The sequence below is a fragment of the Ixodes scapularis genome, unplaced genomic scaffold (assembly GCF_016920785.2).
Source record: "Ixodes scapularis isolate PalLabHiFi unplaced genomic scaffold, ASM1692078v2 PGA_scaffold4__175_contigs__length_147842914, whole genome shotgun sequence".
NCBI classification, from domain to species: domain Eukaryota; kingdom Metazoa; phylum Arthropoda; class Arachnida; order Ixodida; family Ixodidae; genus Ixodes; species Ixodes scapularis.
This window is the reverse complement of record NW_024609879.1, coordinates 34,805,844-34,826,741: the sequence shown is the minus strand read 5'-3', so window position 1 is coordinate 34,826,741 and position 20,898 is coordinate 34,805,844. Positions and strand designations below refer to the sequence as shown.

General features: G+C 42.5%; 1 protein-coding gene across 1 annotated transcript in view; it reads left to right on the top strand.

Moving 5' to 3' along the window:
- The window catches only part of LOC121837561 (venom metalloproteinase antarease-like TtrivMP_A), a 140,515-nt gene extending 119,865 nt beyond the window's left edge, over positions 1 to 20,650 (top strand). Inside the window, exons 11-14 of the mRNA XM_042293184.1 lie at positions 758 to 922; positions 7,307 to 7,445; positions 14,987 to 15,097; positions 20,534 to 20,650. Coding sequence (XP_042149118.1) covers positions 758 to 922; positions 7,307 to 7,445; positions 14,987 to 15,097; positions 20,534 to 20,650 — 532 coding nt within the window. The remainder of the gene's footprint in view (positions 1 to 757; positions 923 to 7,306; positions 7,446 to 14,986; positions 15,098 to 20,533) is intronic.
- The last annotated feature ends 248 nt before the right edge of the window (positions 20,651 to 20,898 follow it).

Sequence of the window (20,898 nt, the reverse complement as noted above, 5' to 3'; positions counted from 1 at the left end):
GCTCCATAAACCAATGCGCGGCTCTGACGTCACGGCGCTGCGGTGGCACTGCTACTGGCAAGGCGCATGTGCAGACGCTCCACTTCACGCGAATCCGGTTTCTGCGCACGCGCACTGCCCACACCTCACATGGGTTTGTTTGGAAACAACGGGTCGACCTATATACGTCTCGTGTTTCTCCCCTCTTTGTAGACTCCGTGTTGGTATTAAGAACCATTCAACTTGAACTAGCTCTCCCGCTTTAGTACGTTGTCACCATTCCTATATTCTCGAGTACTCAGCCCAGCGTGGGAACTCCTCAGCCCAGTACGCGCATATTCGTAGCTTGGGAAATCGAGCGAATCAAGCGCAAACGCAAAGACACTGAAAAGGGAACCGGCCAGAAGCGATGTGTGATCTACGATGACAATACGCAGAAAAGGGATGAGATAAATGCGAAGGGAAACAGGTTTGTCTTAATTGTGCGTGATTGATTTCGATGTGTTAGATGTAATTATATACGACAGTTTAGAAAAAAGTAAGGTGACAGAGATAACATTTTAAGCTTGCACCACAGCGTAGCAACAGCAGTCTTGATGCTTAATGAGAATAGAGCAATAACTATCTGTTTAGAATATATAAAACTTCAATGTTTTGCTGCGATGAAAATGTGGAAATGTATTTACTCACATATTCTTCCCGTGATCCATCTGCTTGTAAAGTGTGAATTTTGCGTTTTTCACACTTCATAGTCCTCAGTGGCATTTGTCATTCACAGACTCGGAATGCCTCACGATGGGGACATTCCATCCTACCATGTTCCAAACGTGACATGGGAACGATGTTCGGCGGCGTCGGGATATCTCATGGCACCTTCACTTGGCGGCAGAAATGAAGGTTTTTTTTCCCACTGTTCTTTGCAACACATGAGGGTTTTTGTAGGGTAAGTAACGTTCCTCTTATTTGGATATGTTTTAGAGAATGTTTTTTTCTTTATGTCCTAAAACTGCTTTCGCTTAAAAATTAAAAACCAATCTACGCGCAACAACTATCACAAACATTAAGGCAGCAGATCGAAAAAATCCAAACCAATGTGTACGCAGTTTAAGGTATTTAGCGCACAACGTAGAGAGAAGAAGAGCCGGACAGAAAAGATCGCCTTTTCTGTCCTGTTTTTCTCTCTACTTTGTGCGCTAAATACTTAAATATGTTAAACTACCAACTAGCACAGATGTCAACTTCACTACAATGTGTACGAGACTTAATTTTTTTTTTTTTGCAATTTGCTAGATTTTGCAAAATGTCGCGTTCTATCTATACTTCATTTATTCTCAGGTCACAGCGCAGTCAAACGATAGAATACAGTAAACCACAGACGCGTATACTTAACCGGTATGTTGATGCGAACTCGCCGAACTAGATGACTTGAGCCGGTGAGGGCGTCGCACAAAATGGGAACTAACGGCGTCATGTTGTGCTTCTAGCGTTGTTTAATTCGCCCTGTAGACTCGTGGCGTCGACTACGCTCTGGCCTTTTGTCAAACGATGCATAGAGGGATTGTCAACGCAATCATCACTTTGATCCCGTGGTACAGGAAGGGAGTATAACGTAGAAAGTCAAAAGTCAGCGAAAATGAACAGAAATCGGGGTGTAGGAATTCAGCTTAAAATCGTATAGCACAGCGTAATTCCAAATTTGAACACCCCAGAAAAAAAAAAGGCAGTTTATTTCACCAGGCAGCCGGTGGTCTCGGGTGTTGGTGGACATCCCCTGCGCGCGGCAAAGACACGTCGCGTCAGTGGTCTGAGTCGCGTGCAAAGTCGTGGCAAGACACCACGCTTTTTGACGCTAAGTACACAGGGGGTGTCCTATTGAAAAGCCTAGTGAAAGGAGGACCTGGGAAGCATGGGACTTGATAACGTCTTTGAATTGCTCTGGCCCATGCTCTTTTTTTTTCGAATCTAGAACTAAAACGCAACTAGAATTATCCCTTTAAAATTACCGTCTCTACGTGTGCCGTTAGTGTGTTTCCCTCTCACCACTCGGTGCATTTTTACGCCCTGTAATAATAATTAACATGTCAACTAAAGGTATCTACACGCCCCATTCGCGGTACTGCGGTAGCCTTCATTGCCTCCGATTTCACACTTTATAACTTCAAAGTAACAAAACTGAGGCAACATGCTTTTGAAGGTTCTGTTACATTATACATATCATAGAAGAGTTAAAAAAATATTTTTATATGACATTTAAAATAATCCGCATTTAGTAAAATGGTGCCATTTCAGCGTTTCTTATTCTCTTACCGTTAACCAGGAAACCAATATTTAACACAGCGGTTAAACATGAAAGCCGTTTACAACTCCCTGTAACGCCGAATTAGAGCGCAGCTCTTGAGGAGGATTAGGGAAAGGTACTGAGGGTCACCTGTTCTCGGGGTGGGGGTGTGTCACGTTACCTCGGGGAAATATTTCCGCTAAATTTAGCGGGGAAAAGTTTCCACTAGATTTAGCAGGGAAGTATTTCCGCTAGATTTAGCGGATAAGTTTTTCCACTAGATTTAGAGGGAAATGTTTTCCGCTAGATTTAGCGGGAAAGTTATTCCGCTAGATTTAGTGGGGCAGTTTTTCCTCTAGATTTAGCGGGAAAATTTTTCCGCTAGATTTAACGGGGAAATTTTTCCGCTAAATTTAGCGGGGGAATTTTTCCGCTAGATTTAGCGGGGAAATTTTTTCGCTAGCTTTAGCGGGGACATTTTTCTGCTAGATTTAGCGGGAATTTTTTCCGCTAGATATTGCAGGGAAATTTTTTCCGCTACATTTAGCGGGAAAATTTGTCCACTAGACTTAGCGGGGAAATTTTTTTTGCTAATTTAGCGGGGAAATTTTTCCGCTTTATTTAGCGGGGAAATTTTTCCGCTAGATTTAGTGAAAAAAGTTTTCCGCTAGATTTAGCGGGGAAATTTACCCATAATGCACCGCACAGTTACGCCGACGGCGACGGCGACGCCGCTCAAGCCGGAAGTGGGCGCCTAAGAGCTGCACTCTAAAAGAAATCTAGGGCAACACGCTAGCAGCGTTTTAAAATCCTAGCATGTATAAATGCGAAAAAACCAAACATCCACATTATTGCGCATTGTGCCGAGTTTGCGATTATTTTTTTGCTAACTAACAATGCCAACACTCCACGGTAATTAATTTGAGCCGATTTCCTCTAAAAGCGTAGTTTCTTATTAAATATTTCTAGACCCGTAGCCGCAGCAGTTGTTTGGGGGGAGGTGCCCGAAAAGGCAAATTTGCCAAATCCGCAAAAACCGCTTCGGTTTGAGAGCGCTCAATTTTGTTTTCCCCGAGATGAAATCTAATTTTTTTCGAAAGACACATTTTTTTTTTTAGTTTTTCTCGGCATTGAATAATCAAATAGATATATATATATATATATATATATATATATATATATATATATATATATAGTTTTAATTTTGCCTAAATTCAATATTATAACCGGGCATGGTCTTCCAAACTTATGTGTCAACAGCCCACACAGGGTTTGGGACGCGCGAAGTTGAGAAAAAGTAGTTATTAAAAAAAAATTGACTGACTTTTATATCGATTATTGTTAAAGGAAAGGCAGTGTTAAATGCAAAGACAAAGGACACCTAAGTCGAGTACTTTACCTCCTAGTTTGCTTGAGTTATTATAGTTAATGCTGATATCTCTTCAGGTCCACCATTTGTTTTCTTACTTTAATATGACATAAAACTAGTTTAAGGAACGAGTAGCTTTGGCTGCTAGTAACTGTAAAGGTACGCCAGAACATTTTTTTTGCAAACTGTTTGCAATTAATCTTTTAATCTTGAATCTCACCTTTTTCTTCAAACTGAAAGTCTCTTTTAGCAACACTGAACGTGTGAAATAAACGGCAGAAATAGGTACCCTGTCTAGATGGGAGAAATAGTTCCCCCCTGATTGAGATTAATTCATTATTGTGTAAGTAACGATGTGGAAGCTCACTCCATCACGTGCTCAGCAGTAGGAACAATTATTCTCAACATACCCTGTTTCTATACAGCGAGTTCACGCTACCAGTGACTTCATGCCACTCAGAGTTGGAAAATTGTTTTTAATGTTTTAGCACCGGCTTTACTTTTCATTTTCTCAGAGCTATATAGAATTTACAGATACTAAATAGCATACTGGAAAGAGTACGTTTCTGGTATATAGACAATGCAATTAGTTTCGATCGGCTCCGTAAATAAACTGTATTGGCTACAATCAACGTAGAAAATTTACAATCAATGTGCAGTTAGTACAGAAAGTAACCATAGTGTTGGTACAGCGTTCTTAAGTGTCTGTGGTTTCCGTGTATGCCGTTGATGCAAAACGGGGATTCCACTCTTCCGATAACCCTGGTAAACACGGATCATATAAAACATTAGCTTTACAGACTGTAGTTATCAGCCCATGAATATAATTTAACCGCGATGAAACGTACTGTTGAGGTAAATAATATTTCCACGTAAAGGTGAAGCAGATTATACTAGTTGCGTTTCTGAAAGAAACGAGTGATTTTACGGCGCTATGATAGAGATATCACTTAGGCGCTAACTTCTCATTCTACAGCGCTCTAATTACAGACATAGCTTAAGTGGTGAAAAGAATCTCCCGCCCACTTATGGCCACAGTTCACTTAGAGCAAGAGAGCACGGAAAATACAGATTTATTTGTAACAATTGGTAGCGAGTTAATTAAGCTTTCTTGACTTTACGTCTCCCAAATATATTTTACATGATGTGAAATGTATAAAAAAACAGGCATCTCTTATAGAAGTAACTCTGAGAACGAATGTAGGAATGTGCTTTTGAGGAATCACGTTGATCAAGTACTCATGTTCCTTTGCAATACTAATTACATTGAAAATCAAAATAAAATTAAAGCACAAATTAAACTTTTATGTAAATTCAAATAAGGGATATTTTGTCTCCACAAGGGTGCATAAAATACGCTTGGGCGAATTGCCAACATACGTTGATTAGTCAAAGCCCGCCCCTGTTGCGGTGATTATCTAGAAATAATTAAAAGAGTAAAATAAAATTAAGTACAGTCGCCAAGAATGATAAAAATGTAACCACAAAACCAGCAAATGGGGAAACAGGTCGCGATTACCGCGGGTCGTTTCGATAAATTCCTCCGTCGATGCCAATGATCGACTTCCTTGTCTCACTCTTGAATATTTGCGAGGTGATCGAACTATAAGGCGTTCTCTCATCTGTTTTTTTGTCTCCACACCTCGGTGTTTACAAAAAAAAAAGGTCTGTGGATATGCCCGCAGGTTAACGTAAGAATATTAACAATAAACGAAGTGACGTTTATTCTCAATGCCAGACCTCTCCCGAAAGAGAATGCGAGCTGGACCCACTTGGGCTTTTGCGCTGGGCATATGCCCCATGCATTGTTCATGCAGGCCGGAGGGGTAACAAAAAGCCCCCCCCCCCGGAAGAGCACCAACTCCAGCCAAAAGCTGACTCGGCGTTCGGTTAAGTCACCCGACGTCTGAGTGATTGCTATTTGCTGTCCCCATCCGCGTAGCTCTAAAGTTAGCTGATTAGGGCGCCAGGGTCTGATATCTCGTCCTCAATTGCGGAAGAAAGGACACAGGTGAGGGCAGAGTCTAAGAGCGTTTAATGGACACTCTTAAATGCATTGAGCTACATCTCCATGCGAAATTCCCCCCGCGCCGGCAAGGTAAGACAAGGTCCTCACCGGCCCGGCACAGTGTTCCGGAAAACAAAAGATCAAGGAAGTATCGGGAAGGTCACCGAACCACTTCCCCTTTCGGTGTCACCGGACGAGTCCCCCTCCCGAAAGCGGGAAAGAAAGAGACGAAACCTCCTTCCCTGAGAGCAGTCATTCGCGTCCGGAAAAGAGTGACAGATCCCACGAACCAGTCGGAGCTCATAGCGAAGGAGGTCGAGCGTCCCGACCCGCGCCCGTTATCACAGCCATCGGAAAAGAGAGGTCAAACGGATCTCCACGAAGCAGTTGTTGTTGGCATACCGCATCAATAAATGCTAGACAGTAAAACGTTGCAATCGTTGTACGCAAAGGTGTGAAGGTTTACATTTCGTTTATACGCGAACGAAGCTACGTATCGGCTTAACCGGAAAACAACAGTCGGGACGGTCAATTTAAATGCAAGTAACGAAGATCTACATCCCTTGAAGCTATTTCCAATGCTTTGCCACCTCGATTGCTTCGAAACAAAGCGCCGGTCTTGAGTATTCCAGGTGGCTGGTTTAATTCCCAGCCGAGGTGCCCGTAATCTGATAGAGGCTCACTGTGGAAAAAGGAGCCGTGTAACCGAGATTTCGGTTACACGCGATTTTGGTATGCCAACAACGCGTCACAAAATCCCCAGTTGGTCGAAATTGTTCCTCAAGCATCCCTTACGGCGCGCCAGATGTCATTCATTACATCAGCAGAGGAAATAATAAATCGAGCTCATTTCACAACCAATGTATACGTAGCATCACAGAATATAATTTTTAAGAGGAATATGTTATAGCGCTTGTTTTTATTAGAAGACACTAACGCTGCGAAAAAGTTATAACAAAACTGCCACACGGTTGCCATCAGAACATACATCACACACATAAGCATTTTTAAGTGTACTGATGAGAAATCAATTGAAAATAAAAATCTAACCATCTTACCATGCGAACCGAATCGAAGCCCTCTCGATTTGCAGCCCAATGCTCGTCGTTCAGCCTCATTGGCTGGACGACGGGAGCGGAACCTCTAACGCATTCTACATACGCGCAACGAGCGTGAGTAGACAATCAAATGTCCTTATCAAGCGATCACATGGTTGCATCCGGCGACGGGTCGTCATAGACGCTTATGGACATGCAGAGTCCTACTCCTATGTTGAATATTTCTTTGACTCAAAAGTTACTTAATTTTTGGGCAGCAGAGTCTCAGGTTTTTCGTTATGATCAATTTTCACTAGCTCGCATGCACGCGCACTATATTTTATAATAAACAATCGTGCGACCACCCACGAGTGGCAACAGAGTATGCTTAAATAATCCATTATGTTATGGAAACATTTGGGAGAAAAATTACGTGTTGTGTGTCCTCCCTGGCTCAGGAATACTGGCAAAAATAAACGCAGCTGACTTCAAAGTGCGCGGCATATTTTGTTTTCGACTTTTTTACTAAGATTAAAACAATTTTATTACGAATCGTTAGACCACCCATAAGCATGATGTGGTTTCAGTAGACTCATTTTTAGCATTGATGCTCATTAATGTTTAAATATTTTCAGACGTCAGAAGGAAGAATGTTACGAAGTGAAGTCGAAGAAAGCCTTCCAAGCACCTGGCCAGCTTCCGGGCGTGGGACTGAACATGACAGCTTTATGCAAGAGGCTACATCCAGACGTCCCTGGAATAAAGGGCTTATCTGTAAGAGGCACCAAATCAATTATTTCAGTACTCGGAGAGACCTAGCAATCTATACATGAGTTATTTCATCTCAAATTAAGAGGGAAGAGAGGGTCGAATTTCTAGTGCCGAGTAAACATATGTATGTTCTAGGGAAGTCTCTATTTAGAAAAAAAGAGGATAGCCGCTATTTGGAATACTTCTTTGTTCTCCATTTACGGAGCCAGAAATGACCGCGGTTGAAATTAGCCTTTTTCCCGATTGTCGAAGGTAGCATGTTTGACTCACTGCTGTTCAATGGCTTTGTCTCTATGTTTTTTTCTTTTCTTTTTGTCTACATTTATGTGGACACCATAAAATTGTTTTCATGTAATTAAATTTAAAAAGTTATTTGTTTATAGAATTCGCCGAACTAACCTTCTAGGTCGATTTCATATCTACATTGACCGGTTGAGTTTTGCGAAGTGAGGGTAAAAATACAGTCAAGATGGTGAATAACTCATTTCAAACCTTTCTCGGGTTTGAAATGGATATCTGAGACCTGCCAAGATATATTTAAAACTATTATTCGCATAAAAAAGCCCAAAAGGAGCACTATGAATATATTCAAGTCATTAAGTCTTGCGCATTATTTCCTGCAATATCGTAATTTATATGCTAGAAATTTAGAAAGTGCAATAGGGTGATTCTACAAGAGATCGAACCAGCAGGTCCACTCAACATTTTTATTTGTTCTGTTTCTTTTATATGCGGTTTGCACTCAAATGAATCGCACGGAACGGAACTTTTCGTCTGGAAACCGTGTTTGCACTACGAGAAAAAAAAATGTTTGAAGATTGCGCGACGGCCCCGCTCCCACCGCGGACCGCATCAGGTGCCAACTTTGCGATTCTGTGGAAGGCAGGCGAAAGGTGGTACCCAAAAATGTTTCCTGTTTTATGCAACACACCAAAGTTTAAGTCAACAGCATGCAAATATTGTGTGCTTTATGAATTAAAAAAATATATTAAAAAAATTCCTAACTTTATACCAGGTGCAACAAACACGCTAACTTTCAGGCCTTCTACCTCAATCTGTATGGCATTAACGAGTTCGAAAGCTACACATAATATAGGCCAGGGCATCTAAATTATTCTTGAAAAATATGAGCGTCCGATAAAAAATAAACATAACAAACAATTGTTTTAAAAGAACACGTTTTGAAAAAGAATAACCATATTGAAAAAAACAAAATAAAAAAACCGTCCCGATTTCATTAAAACTCTGGGGTTCAACTCTTTTTAGACCAGGGAAAAAGAAAGTGCAAAAACATGTTGCATCATTTGCTTGGTACCAAAAATGCAACCGGTCAAAGTGGCGGTTGCAAAGCGTCTTGACTCCGGCGTTTTTCGTTTCTCCCCGCTGCTAACTTTTTTTTTCTTGAAAATTTCAACTTTTTTTTTGTCACAAATAAGAAAGTTTATGTGTTGTAGCTTGCTGTCAGAGATGATATTTTTCCAGATTTTCTTTTTACTTGTGGCTGTCTACGGGCACTCATGAAAGTTTACGCTCATGCGTGCAAGGTTCTGGTGAAGAACCAGCATATCGCATTTCTGGTTTCGCATCAGTGTTGTAGCTGCCCCGGGCACTTGTGAAGAACATACAAACACGAAACGATGACTCCTGTTTCGGCGCGCGCCGGAAGCGAAAACCGAGCTCCTATTTGGTGAACCACTGCAGTGTGTGTTTAGAAAAAAGGAGGGGGGGGGGGGGGGCGGATGCGGCGGGGCAACGCAGGACCTCTTGAACTTTATCGCGCTTGGGCTTCGCATGTCTCGTGTATTATAATTGTAGAGAATAAAGGCACGACGCCTCGGGTACAAGCGTACGGGACGCTTATGTTACGGCGGAGCGAAGGAGGAGGTTTACGTTTGCCGCGCGGTGTACTTCGCGGTCGCTCTCGCTGTCAGGAGCTGGTAAGATATTTGAGCTCGCGTTTACCGCTGGGCAAACATAAACATCCTCATTGGCTCCACCGTAACATAAGCGCACCATACTCCTCTGCCTGAGGCGTCGCTCCTTTATTCTCTACAGTTCTAACAAACGAAACTCGAGCAGTCTTCAGCCTGACTCCGGCACGAACGTTCATGCGCTTCCTTCCTTGCGCCTAAAAACGTAACATCTACCTAAAGAGAACGGCTCGTCAACGCTTCCCCTTGAAGGAAATTTAGAGAATCCACTGAACTCTGATCCCATCAAGGTGACTGTGACAGTTCATCTAGACTCTTTTAGAATGCGCGGTGGCAGAATTGATGTCTTCGCGGCAGTGATATCATCTGGACAGCTGCGTGTTTGTGCGTGTGTGCCCAGGAAAGGCACGCAAGATTAGCGGTGCAGTCATGTCCTCTTGGTGGCGGGAACTGCTGCCAGGAAGGCCAACAAAAATTTAATTCTATGTGTGCCCCTTCTAAGCGACAGAGGCATCGCTAACTTTTGGGGTGTTTCGTGTAAATACATACTATCAGACTGAACTTCCTGTATGGAACGGTAAAAAAAGTGAACTTTTTCAAAGAGTGCAAAGAGAGACCAGCGGCGGGGAGAGGCGAAAGACCCGGAATCAAGATGCTTTGCAACCGCCACTTTGACCGGTTAGAGCTTTTGTACCAAGCAGATGGTGCAATGTATTCGTACATTTCTTTGCCTCGCCTAAGGAGAGTTCTACCCCAAAGTTTTAATAGAATACAAACCGGGTTCTTTTGTTTTTCAATAAGTGATTTTTTAAATGTGTTTTTCAAGAATGATTTTTTTAATGTTTATATATTCACCAAAAAAATCATATTTTGTAAGTATGTTTTGGATGCCCTGGCCTATATTGCGTATAGTTTTCAAGCTCGTTAACGTCATACATATTGGGGTAGAAGGCCACAAAGTTAGTGTATTTGTTTCACCTAGTCCGAAGTTATGCATTTTTTATATATTTTTTTTATTTTATAGAAAACATAATAATTGCACGCAGTTGACTTAAACTTTGATGCATTAAGAGAAACAAAAGCATTTTTGTCATACCACTTTTAGCCTGCCGCCCACAGGACCGCGAAGTTGGCAACTGTTGTAGTCCGCGGTGGAAGCAGGGCCGTCGCGCAATCGTATTTAAAGCACCTTTTTTCTCGAAGTAAAAACCCTTTCCTTAAAAAAGTTGAGCTTCGCGTGATTCAGCTGTGTGAACATCGAATATATATATAAAAAAAGATGTCGAGTGGATGTGCAGGTTCGATCTGTCGTGAGTGAGTGAGTGCCATAGACAGCCACAAGCAAACGAAAATCTGGAAGGATACCTTTTCTGACAGCAGGCTACAACACATAAATGTTCTTATTTGGGACAAAAAAAAAAAGAAACTTGCAATTTCTAGAAAAAAAAAGTTAGCAGCAGGGAGAAACGAAAAACGCCGGAGTCAAGACGCTTTGAGCGGTTACAATTTTTGTACCAAGCAAATGATGCAACATGTTTTTGCACTTTCTTTTTTTCTGCCCTAAGGAGAGTTGTACCCCAGAGTTTTAATAAAATCGACACCGTTTTTTTTTTATTTTGTTGTTTTCAATATGGGTATTTTTTTGAAAATGTGTTTTTTCAAAATAATTTTTTGTTATGTTTATTTTATAATCGGAAGCTCATATTATGCACGAATAATTTAGTTGCTATGGCGTGTATTATCTGCAGCTTTCGAACTCATTACTGCCATACAGATTGAGGTAGAAGGCTCGAAAGATGGTGTGCTTGTTGCACCTGGTCCAAAGTTCGGAATTTTTTATTAACCTTTTTAATTCATAAAGCACACAATATTTGCATGCAGGTAACTTAAACTTTGGTGTGTTACATGAAATAAGAAACATTTTTGGTGTACCACTCTTTGGATCCCTTCCACAGGACCGCAAAGTTGGCACCTAATGCAGTCCGAGGTGGGAGCGGGGCCGTCGCGCAATCCTAAAACATTTGTTTTTTCTTGTAGTGAAAACGCGGTTTCGAGACAAAAAGTTCCGTTTCGTGCGATTTATTTGTGTGCACATCACATATCAAAATCCAGAAAAAATAAAAAAATGTTGAGTGAACCTGCTGGTTCGATCTCTCGTGGAATCACCGAATAGCTGAAATTAGTGTTTTTAAAAAACACTTTTTTTTTTTGCGTTTTCGTAGAAAATATTTTTTTCTAGGAAGAATCATAGTTTATAAATGTAATATTTGATTTGTATGACCTGTATTAAGCCACAATATTTTAATATGCGTGTTCGTGTTTAGCTACAAAAATAGACCTCATCGAGCTTGGGCGTCTCTGTGGTTTTTAAGATATATCGGTATATCTCTCGGGCGATATGTTCACGCCATCGTGGCGGACTTCCTGAGAGGAGACAGGAACGAGACCGAGACGGCGTAAGTGTAATAAATAACTGTTTTATGTAGAAAAAGAAAACCTTAATTTGAGGTGAAACAAAAATCAAACAAATATTGTCAGAGGTGGTGACCGAAAAACAATAAATAAACAGGAAGAAATAAACACTTAATGTGGCGAACTTGTGCCAAAAATAAAATGGTACAGAAGATAATAACAGAGCATCGCGGGCGCCGAAGTCGGCGTAGAAGCAGAGTCGAACGCTGGGGCGAAACTCACCCCGGCTTGCCACGCGGAGCCCCTTTTGTACCCGCGTGGGCATCTGGAACATGCGGCGTAGAAGGTTCGTGTGTAGAACATTTTAACCTCGAATCAGCCAACAGGGGTCTCGAATTTACGATAACATCCCATTACAGCATCACCAAAAATGCGTTAGACATGGCCAGGAATCGAACCCTGGCTTTCTGCGTAGAAGGCAACCGCGATAACCGTTAGGCCATGGGCGTGCTGCCTACTTGGTCAGCTGCGCCCGCGGCAATATTGCACAGAACATTCCCTTTAACGTGCAGGCACCGTGGCAACGTTAAACCAATACAGCAAAACATTGCGACTGAGACGCCTAGGTTCGCATTTTATCCCGACTGCGAACGTACATGCTCGAACAATTTCATAGTCAAGTCGAGAGACTGCTGTCCGTAGTCTTTTCAAAGTATATTGTATTAGGGGTTGGGGGAACAATATAAAAAAAAATAATAATAAACCCTCTTGACTCATTTCTGAAGGAGTGTTTTAGCCTACCTCGCGTCCAGTTGTGATGAGGTACCTGCAAATTATTTCCGGCCGCGTTAAAGCTGCTTCCAGGTTCAGTGTAGCGGTTGTCTCTTCAGCACTGCAAAACTAAATATCGTATGCAATTCAAATTAAAACGTAGGACAAATCCTATCTTTAGGCGAGGTAACACATAGTTGCAAATATGTGGCTTGAGAAGTTGTTAGTTTAAAAAATCCCACTTTCCTCTGACAAAATTTGGGAAGGCCAGACACGCAGGGCTTGTGAGCCCTATGCCTTTATGGAGAGCTATATCGGGACATTAAGCTGTGGGCTGCATTAAGTGTTGCCGCTTTTCCCAGGTAAATAATATTCAAATATAGGACATACATCTAAATAAGAGCCTTAAAGGGAGTCATGACGTATTTTTTATTCTTCATTAATATCTTAATGTTTGAGTTAGTACAAAATCAGTTACTATTTCCGATGTTGGCGGCCCTTCTTAACCAGCCTGACAAATTTCTTTGACGGTGTTTTAATTAATATTTTGAGGGAGTGATGTCCTGTCCGGTTTCATGTTACTTATTTATTTATTTTTATGCAGATGTAGCTCGTTATGAAAGAACACGAGTGCCAATTGAAGTTCAAACTTTAAACATAATAAGAACGAATTTCCGCCGAGGACCCTAAAAAAGAAGCTCCCAATAAAAAGCTCAACTAGGTTCAGTGTCCCGGCACATAAAAATCGCAGTACAATATTAAATAAAACAAGAACACCATCACCTAAATGAAATAAGCGTACACTGTTTTAGTTAAAAAACGAATGATTATGTGGTCGATGACGACGTAATTAAGCAATGTCGGCAAGTTATGAAAAAACGATTGCCGTGCATAATCACTGCAGAAATGGCGTGCGATTCATAACTTGTCCGCTGGATACTGATTATGATCCCGGTTTAGTCAAATCTGAAAGATCCGTATTAGAGAATCTGAATAACGTATTATGATGGCGAAAGCCTAAAAGCACGTGGTAACACATCGTATCATGGAAAAGGTCATAAGGGTGGGGAAGTAAGCATGGGGTGTAGCCATTATAGATTCACCATGATTACGTCATCCAATCCATCAGTATCCATCATGGATCAACTATGCTTACGTCACACCACACGTTACTAGTTTTTAAATAATACGATATGTTACGATATGCGTCTATGCCGCTTTCGCCATCATAATTACGTACTCACATCTTCCAATGGGGATGAGAAGCGATACACTATATGTTGAAAAAAAAAACATAATATACGGTAGTCATAGCCACTGCCAACTCTCATGATATCATAATTAATAAAGAATGATTTGGTACGAGTGTCAGCGCTCTGTGTGTGCGTGGTTTCCACTTCTGCTGTGTTTCTTTTGTGCTGCTTTATTTATTTTGATTAGGCATTGACTGGTCTAACTACGCGCCTTGATCTTCAATCCTAACTGTCCCCGCATACATTTTGTACAGCAACGAAAAAATTATTTTTAATAGTTAATTTGGGCGCTTCCATTCAATGTATTCAATAATAAGATGTCGATTAATGTGATCTTTTTTGACCATTCTTTTTTTTTGTGCTCATTAACAGTTTTATTTTTATTGCCTGTTGAGCAGTCTCCTACTGTGACTGGACGTCGTCGAAGACCCAAAAACTTTTGTGTCCGAAGTAAGGAAACAATCGAACGAACCGGCCATTTCCTTCGCTGCCCCATCTACAACCTACATTAATAACACAGAATGTGTTCTATGAGCCGAGTTTCATTGATATCTCCAGCATTTGGATGAACGCCCGGCTGTAACGGCCCGTTGTATCAGCCGGATGTAATGAAAAATGTGCACGGAAAAGCATTAAGTCCTTAGGAAACCATATCAAAAGACTTCAGTCCTTGCAGGATTTGAACTCACACCATTGAGATTGTAAGCCAAGTGCTTTACCGACTGAGCTATCCAGGTTTTTTTTTAATAATCGAGCTATCCAGGGTCAGTGGTAGCTAACACGCAAAAGCGAACGCATTGGCGCGGAACTCAAAGGCGCGGTCGCGCGCTTCTCGGCCTTTCCGGTTTTGCTACGCCATCTCACGGCGTTTTGTCAGAAAGGGCAGCGAATCTTAGGTGGGCTGTAGTGTTTGGACGCCCTTCTCTTCTACCACAGCGGCTGTGACTCCTACAATGCAACGAACGCCCATAAGTGGAAGGCCTATCACGCCTCGTGGGCTTCTTTGTAATCTTTGTAAGAGTGATCAAGCTTGCCTTTTTTTGCAGAAAGCTCGACGTGTTTCGAATAAACAATCTGACTTTTGGAGGTCTAGATCTTACTCCAAACGAAGCAAGACATAATATTGCTCTGAATTGACATAAGGTTTCATTAAATGATCAAATCGTTTCCTCGACAGACCCCAAAATATAACGAGAAGTGCAAATTCCTGTGTTATACGAGGGTCAACAATTCCATACATGTCTTCACTCAACGCCATGTAGATGGAATGCCTTGTGGCAAAGGAAGGGTAAGTGGAGTGGGCCTTTTATATCGTTGAATATCAGTAATTCCCAACAGTTGTAACTTATAATAATTAAAGACAGCTTACCTTGTTATGAGTAAAAACATTTTGTTTCTGCGTGATTCCCAACATTTTTTTATGACTACTGTTTTGAACGCGTGGTCGTCCTGTTTGTGATACTCGCGCATCCTAGTCACAAAGTAGATGCACTAAAAACTGCGGCTCGCGGTCAAGAGCATTGATCTTACCCAAACTTTGGTGGGCCTCTAGAATTTCGCCCTCTACTCACAAATATACTTGTATATCATTATTTTAGTAAACCAATATGCATCTGTAAGTGGCCAAATTTTTGTAGTCCAAGTCTGGTTTTACTGAACGGAGAGGAATAGGAGATACACAGAAGGAGCCAGCAAGAAGTCATATTTTACTTAAAGATGTTGACCAACTTTTTTTTGTTGTTAAGTATCAATTGGTTATTTTGGAAAACAAAATGTACGATCTTTAGATCCAAGTCCAAGATTTAGTTCAGGAATACAATTGTTGTATTCCTGAGTTCTTCAGAATTTAAGAAATGTGAGAGCGTAGTATCCCCAGACGGAACTACATATATGAACACGATGTTGCCTCGTTACAAAAGTATCGTTAACAAAATAACACTGAGTTGCGATATTTCAATTGCTCACCATTACGGCCTAAGAATATTGTAGATATTAAACTCTTGACTATGTGTTTCTTGAGTGTGCACTCATCGGTGGACGTCATTGCATTCTGCAAGCGAAAGGCCTGTGTTCCTCATTCCACTTTTCCTCTTCTTTTTTTTTAATTGTCCGTGTGAATTCCGGTATGACATACAGATCCGTCTTGGTATATGTGGCTACAGTTATATTGCGTTGAAAGTATTCAGCAAAATATCAAAGACGTTTACAATTTCCTGTAACGCCGAATTAAAGCCCAACTCTCGAGGTGGAGGAGGGGATGGTAGGGAGGGGAAGGTATGCCCCTATCCTGTCCCTGCTACATTTAGCGGTAAATATTTTCCCCTAAATTCAGCAGGTAATTTTTTTCCGCCAGATTTAGCGGAATTTGGCGGGAATATTGGCAATGTTTGATGCGTGTAACGTCACGCAATGTCACACGTAATGTCATACGTCCCGTGCTTCCTATAATGACGTCAGATGAGATGTTACGTGTGACGTCATGAGGATAACCCTCGTGAGGGCAAACCTCGTGACCCTCATGAGGGTATCCATCGTGAACCTCGTGATGGTAACACTCATAACCCTCTTGAAGGTAACCCTCGCGACCCTTGTGAGCGTAACCCTCGTGACACTTTTGAGCGCAACACTCGTGACTCTCGTGAGGGTAACTTTCCTAACCCTCGTGAGGGTAACCCCGTGACCCTCGTGAGGGTGGTCCTCGTAACCCTAGTGAACTTCGTGAGCGTAACCCTCGTAACCCTCGTAACCCTCGTGACCCTTGTGAGGGTAACCATCATGGCCCTCATAAGTGTAACCCTCGTGGCCCTCGTGAGGGTAACCCTCATAACCGTCGTGACACTCCTGAGGGTAACCTTTGTGCAAGTAACTCTCGTGACCCTCGTGAGGGTAACCTTCGTAACCCTTGTGAGGGTAACTCTCGTAGTCTTCGTGAGGGTAACCCTCATAACCCTGGCAACGGGAACCCTGTAACCCTCAAGACCTTCTTGAGGGTAACCCTCGTGACCCTCACGAGTGTATCCCTCGTGACGTCACACATGACGTCATTATGGAAAATTCCCCATAACGACACGTGCGGTTACGCCAACGGCGACGCCGACGCCGACGCCGCTCAAGCCGGAAACGAACCCCTAAAAGCTGCGCTCTAGAAAATCGGTTCTAAGCTTTTCTATTACGTGCGATAGCCTTCCTGTGACACCCCCCCCCCCACTCCCTCAAAAAAAAAAGAAAGAAAAGAAACCTTATTTGAAATCTGAAGCGAATGCGCAAGTGCAGGAGAGTGATGAGTGAATGAATCAAGAAAAAAAGGTCGATCGAACCTATTACCCATGATTGCAAGCATCACTCTCAACAATGTAACTTTTTCTTATTGACATTGCCCAGGACTACACTTTTGCCACGGTGTAAGATGTACATATCCCAAAACAAAAATTATAGTTCTTTTCTAACTTCAAAAATAAACTGCTCATTCTCTAACCTTCATTCGCCGGCCAAATGTAGCGGTAGCGGTTTGAACCAGATGCCTAAGCTGCAGCATGAAGCGTTATCTTTTTAAAAGTTGTGATTCTCAGAAAACTTCAAATTGAAAAATTAGTCCCAGTTTCGCCCATTTTCGGTAGCTGGCGCCACAAAACTCCATGTATTATAGCTCTCCGCCGGCCGCCATTTCCGCATTGAAAATTTCAGAAAATCACATGACTTTTGAATAAAAATGTCACAAAGTCCCTTATGTTATCCCTAAGACGACTTGAAGGCGAAAGCCCAAGCGCCGATGCCTTAAAGACGGACAGATGATTTCCCCGCTGAGTCATCTCTCTTAATGTGGTTAGTCCTTGTTGGCAGCACCGGGAATAGTAGAGCCAGGCCTGGTTCCCATCATACCCACGGGTCCTGTAGGACAGGGGCTGTGATCTGTTCCCACTTTCCGGATTTCGCCGGCCAACTTGCTGCGGGTTGTGAGAACGCTTCTCGGCTAGGATATTCTGTATCTGCGCGCTTGTTTCTCAAGCGTTCTCGAGATTCGTGCGCGCGAGGATCAATGGCTCGGGGAGCTCCACAGTCGGTCGATTTGTAATACTCACTACGCCTTCCGCACTTGTCGGGGTCTTCAGGCCAAGCAAATGTTGGCTCAAGGGCGGTATTTCTTATTGGAAGAGGCCGGTACCGGAGTTCAGCAAAGATGTCGGCCTGAATCGTCGACGCGGTCTGTGTCACCCGTCACGATCCCAAAAACTGCGCCCCCCTTTGCTGTGGGTGGAAGCGTGGGTGGCTCTGACGGAGAGCCCGTGCTACTTTTCCTGCATCTGGGGCCACCGCGTCAGCAAGGTCATACGCGCTAGGAAGTCCGTCACAAACTCTATGAGCAACTCGTGCGGGAGTTGTGTACGGGCACGGAGCTCATCTTACATCCGGATATTGTAATTCGGTGGCCGGAACTCCGCTTTGAATCGCAAAAGTAAATCCGCCATACTCGAGAAACTTCCTGGACTACTTCTCCAGAACACTGCGCTATCAGTGAATGCGACCAACAAAAGGCGAGTGATCATGGTTTCGTCGTCAATTCTCGATGCAGCTTGGCAGTCCTGCAGCTCCGAGACGAACATCGCGACTGACTTTCTACCTGCGTACCCCGAAAAAACTGGAACGCAATGCGAGAGCCGTAGGTAGTCCCTGGGGGACGGTGTTCCAGCGGGTACAAAGCTTGAGCGCGTCATCTGCTCCCGTTGTAACTGAAGAAACATGGTCATGGTAATCCTTAGTTATGTTGAACGACCCTCTGATGATACGCGTGCTGGGACCGAGACTGCAAATTTAGAGAGTGTTTTTTTTTTTTTTGTTTTGTTTTGGCGCTGGCGGCGTTATTCTCGAGTGCGTCGAGTGTTAAGTCGTCGTCATAACTCACATTTTTGACGGCGCCCTCTGTAGACGACATCTTGTAGTATTGAAGGCTTCCGTATGTCGAAGAAGGTAGGCTTGGGCGAATTTGGAGAAAAAGCCCTGCAAATGCGGGCAAAATTAGGAACGTAAAAATGACTATGTCAAAAGCAAGAACGAACCCAGTTCGCGGCCATCCTCCCAGACTAACAGGCAGCATTTCACGTTTGGGCCCCAGTGTGGCCTTTCACTTGTTACTACCCGTCTCGGCGATGACACAGCACACGGGTTCAACAACCCGTAAACATTTAATGACCGTTATCACCGGCGCCGCAATCCCAACAGCCCCCGCGCACACGTTGCGACGACCCTTTATCAGCGGGGGAGCGCCGTTGGCGTGGCCAGTTGCCGTTGGCCCCTTCGCGGTGCAGATGACCACACACGATTGTTGGAGGGGCAACCTAGGCCAAGCGCTTTGAATCCCAAGGTTGTCCACAACATTCACCGTGACATGCCAATGCGGATAGAAACTGCCATTTCTTGACTAACACTCGGTCGAGCGAATACACAAAAGTTCCTTCACCACGTAGACCAAGCCACAACGCCAGTGTCCCAGTTGTGATCTAATTAAAACAATTCAGCACAGTATTTGCGTTTGTTGTGTCTACGATTTAGAAAGCACCAAACTCAAAAACACATTGGCATAACTCGATCGCCTGCCCTTATCTGTGCCCAAAGGTGCTCGGTGAATTGAACGAGCCACATAAAGAAGCAAAGGACACAAAACCTCTTGTGGTTTTAAGGAAACAGGCCTGGCACCTGTTTATAGACGATTAACCTCAATGATCCTCAGTTGTGCCGTGTCTATGTGCTCGCGACTCGTGTAACTTTTACGCATTTCATTTTCTCCTCCTTTTTCGAACTCCCCTTTGTTCTCCCAATTCCTCTCCCCCTACATAGCGTAGCCAAACGAGACAATTAGCCAAGTTTACCTCTTGGTCTTCTCCTTTTCTTACTTCCTTTCTTGAGTACATGTGCTTACTGAGTCAAGTTGATATTTGACAGAGATGAAACATAAATTTAAGAAAAAATGTTTTTGCCCCAAATGTTGTAAGCGTGAAAGACAAACGGCAAGTAGAAATCTGGACATAAGCTCTACTCTCAACTTGCGTTTTAATAATAAAAAAATACGAGGACAAAAATAATGTTTTAAAGGAATATTCTTGCAAATGTAGCTCGATTAGGTTATTAAGTTTGTCCTGTAGAGTGACTAATAAAACATGATAAAAACACTAATGCAGAAAAACTGACAAGACAGGAAACCATGGATACAAAAAATAAGTTTAGTAAAAACAATGCAGTTACTGTAGTTTTTCCGATGACAAGGTCATTAAAAGAACACGATGACCTGAGCTTCATATATTTCACGTGTTCTCTTATGAAACAGTCTCACGATCCGATGTTTGCATACAACAGGACACATCCACTGTCCCTTAAATGCACGGCGATATGTCCCAATGGCGCGAATTTGAGAGAGAGCGCATCCTTTTTTTAGCCTAACATGCAAACGTTAGACTAGGAGGTTAAGCCTAACGCAAACATACTCCACTCTGCAAAACAGTATGATGCTACAATGTAAATTGTTAAAACGGCCAAATTCTCAAATTAAACGAAAACTGTTCGCGTTGCCAAGAAGTTTTGGCTCGACATTTCGGACTGTTTTAAGCATAGCATTGATATATTATACACACTAACTTTTATATTTGCATCCTATTACTTTTTTGTGAGGTTCATTGTCCTGCTGTCAAAAACAAAGCTCGTGCTGATTTTCTAATTCGAAGTCTTTTTTTAGATATGTTTCAGAGACAAGTGTGGGAATTACAGCACTGATCTGCCTCCGCTACCGACCTTGCCTACATTAGAAACGACCACAACGACGACAACGACCACTACAGACAATACCCATTAGGATGATGATGATTACAGCTCAAATTAGAACTGGCTTTTTAGGAGGAGCTCTCCCGGTGTCACGTCCTCTGTCATGTAAACAGCATGAGGTGCTTAAAAATCTTGAAACGTCGCTATTTTGCGTATTCTTTGGTAATAAAGCAAAAATATTTACTAAGAGCATGCTCATTTGCTCTATAAAGTGGTAGTAACCCTTGAAAAGGCAAAAGGATCTGTGTTCACTGTTAGAAAGATATAATTTATCAATAA